Here is a 3,213-nt window from a genome sequence, read left to right on the forward strand (position 1 = left end):
AAATCCAGGAGCAACCAATTAAAAGGGCTGCTTTGATCCTGTTTGTGATGGGTTCCCCCCATGGTGCCATCTGGAACTGGGGTACCACTGAGCCCGCTGACCCACCAGCCTGGGCTCCCACTCACCCTGTACTGCTCTGACATGCTGCAAAGCCCTCGAGCCTGCACTTTCACCAGCATTCACACAGGTAGAGACACACCCAGCTACAATTACACGCAGGCTCTCTGACCACCAGCTTTCCAGGTAGGACCCCAGAGCAGTGCCGTCCTGCCCTGGTCAAATCTGGCCAGTATGTGTGTTTAATACCCGGTCGCCTCTCACTCAATGTGAAGAGGAGCATGCACACTTGGGATAACCAAGCCGAGATTTCCCCCAAGCACTCCAGTCAAAGCTCACTGGTTTAGATTATAACAGAACAAGTTTATTAACAAGAAAAGATAGATTTTAAGATTTTACATTAAGCTTAGGTTGCATTTTTGTTTATTTGCCAGGTAATCTGCTTTGATCTGTTTGCTATCCCTTATAATAACTTAACATTGCTCTTTGGTAGTTAATACCCTTTTTTTTTTTATTTATCTAAACTATTGAGTTGGAATGAAGTGCGTGGGAAAATCAGAGCTCGAGGGGCAAAGGCTGTTGTATATTCCTTTCCACGTTCAGGGAGGGGGTGAATTCTATGAGTTTACACTGTTCAGTTCTCTGTGCAGGGTAAGACTGTAACATTTTGGGTTTATACTCCAGTGCGGGGTATGAATCTGGGAGGTTGGTGGTTAATTTGGCTGCAGCCTCTCTATTGTTGGTTCCCAAGCAGCGGCTGGTTAGAACCTGCATGTAACTGCAGCTGGGTGTGTCCCTACCTGTGTGTGTGCTGGTGTAAGTGTGAGATCGGGAGCAGGTCTGCAGCTTGTCACAGCAGCACAATGAGAGTGGGAGTGCAGGGTCAGAGGGCTCAATGAAACCCCAGTTCCTGGTAGCACCTATGGGGGAACCCGTGACACTGTAACAAATGCATTCCAGTCCTAGCTGACATTCGAGTTCTCACTGATTGTCTCTTTTGCTGTTAGTTCCTGGAAACTGAATAGAAGATCCAAGTGATGGTACATGATGCCAGCTGACAATCGCACCATTTTTGACCCTTTAACTTACATCCTGACCGGCATCCCAGGTACGGAGGATTCTCATGTCTGGATCGCCATCCCCTTCTGTCTGATGTATGTTGTGACGCTTTTTGGGAACTCTCTCCTACTATTCATCATACTAACAGAACGAAGCCTCCATGAGCCCATGTATCTATTCGTGTCCATGCTGGCCACTGCTGATCTGCTGTTATCTACCACTACGGTGCCCAAGATGCTGGCTGTATTCTGGTTTAGAGCTGGAGAAATTTCTTTTGCTGCCTGCCTGACCCAGATGTTCTTCATCCATGTCAGTTTTATTGCCGAGTCGGCCATCCTGCTGGCCATGGCGTTTGATCGGTATGTTGTCATCTGCGACCCCCTGAGATACACCATCATGCTAACCAAGTCTGTGATCGGGAAGATGGGGCTGGCAGTTGTCACAAGAAGTTTCTGTTTCATTTTCCCTCTCATCTTTCTCGTGAAGCAGCTGAAGTTCTGCAGAACCAACCTCCTGCCTCACACCTATTGTGAGCACATGGGCATAGCCCGGCTGTCCTGCGACGACATCACCATCAATGTTTGGTATGGTGTAGCCATGGCTATTTTAGTAATTGGTTTGGATGCTGTGCTCATTGCTTTGTCTTATGGATTTATCCTCAGGGCCGTCTTCCGGCTCCCCTCCAAGGACGCCCGGCTCAAGTCTCTCCGCACCTGCAGCTCCCATTTCTGTGTCATACTGATGTTCTACACACCAGCCTTTTTCTCCTTTTTTGCACACCGATTTGGGCACATCATCCCAGGTTATATTCTCACCCTACTGGCTAACCTCTATGTGCTCATTCCCCCCATGTTAAACCCCATCGTTTATGGGGTGACAACGAAAGAGATCCTGAAACAGGTGATCAATGTGTTTCAGCGGTGGTGCAGGAGAAGCTTCCTGCTGAGCTAAATCAGGCAACAGAAAATGCTCTGGGAGTTGGAAATTAACGCCAGGTTTTCATTGGAGCTATAGGGAGGTTTTTATTATGTACTTCCACTGCATGAGGTCGAAAGCTGGTCTCTCTTGTCAACAGAATTGGGTCTAATGAAAGATATTTCCTACACCAGTTTGTCTCTCTAGTATCCTGGGACTGACATGGCTACAAGAGCACTGCACATTGCCACAAAAACCAGCCAGACTGAGTGAGTCTCTGTTCTAAGATGAAGGGAAACAGCAAAGCAAGAAAGCACAAATCCCGGCTTCTGGTGGTCAGAGTTTTTGGGACATCAGCAGCATGGGCTTGCATCCCTGACCAGGCTGGCTAATAGCCATTGATGGACCTATCCCCACATCAACTTATCTGAGTCTTTTTCAATCCTTTTCCATCACAACATCCCCTAGCAATGAGTTCCATAGTTTAGCTCTGTGTTCCATAAAAAAATACACTCTCTTTTTTGTATTAAATCTGCTGCCCTGGTTTTTGCATTGTGTGAAAAGGTAAATAACATTTCTCTATTCACTTTCTCCACACCCGTCATGATTTTATAGACCTCTGTCATTTTCCCCCTTAGTTGTCCCTTTTCTAAGCTGAACGGTCCAAGTCTTTTTAGTCTCTCCTCACATGGAAGCCATTCTATACCCTTAATCTTCTTTGTTGCCCTTCTCTGACCCTTTTCAAGTTACACTATATCCTTACTGAGGTGGGGCTACCAGAACAGGACACACTATTGAAGGTGTGGCCGTACCATGGATTTATATAGTGACAGTATAACATTTTCTATCCATTCCCTAATGGTTCTTAACAATCTATTAGCCTTTTTAACCACTGCTGTGCATAGACTGGAAGTTTTCAAAGAACTACCCACGACAACGCCACAATCTCTTTATTGGGTGGTATCAGCTAATTTAGACCCCATCCTTACATATGTGTAGTTAGGATTATTTTTTCCAGTGTTCATCGTTTTGCACTTATCAATGCTGAATTTCATCGGCCATTTCGTTGGCCGGTCACCCAGTTTTGTGACATCCCTTTGCAATTCTTCACAGCCAGCTTTGTACTTAACTATCTTGAATAATTTTGTATCCCCTGCTAACTTTGCCACTTCACTGTTCACT

General features: G+C 45.9%; 1 protein-coding gene across 1 annotated transcript; it reads left to right on the plus strand.

Annotated features, from left to right (window-relative positions):
* Nucleotides 1–1,101: 1,101 nt before the first annotated feature.
* Nucleotides 1,102–2,286, plus strand: LOC101940442 (olfactory receptor 52B2-like). The gene has a single exon (XM_005290040.3). It carries the CDS (start codon nucleotides 1,102–1,104, stop codon nucleotides 2,065–2,067), a length of 966 nt encoding a protein of 321 aa, XP_005290097.3. The 3' UTR covers nucleotides 2,068–2,286.
* Nucleotides 2,287–3,213: the final 927 nt, after the last annotated feature.

This window comes from Chrysemys picta, chromosome 1 (assembly GCF_011386835.1).
Source record: "Chrysemys picta bellii isolate R12L10 chromosome 1, ASM1138683v2, whole genome shotgun sequence".
Classification (NCBI taxonomy): domain Eukaryota; kingdom Metazoa; phylum Chordata; order Testudines; family Emydidae; genus Chrysemys; species Chrysemys picta.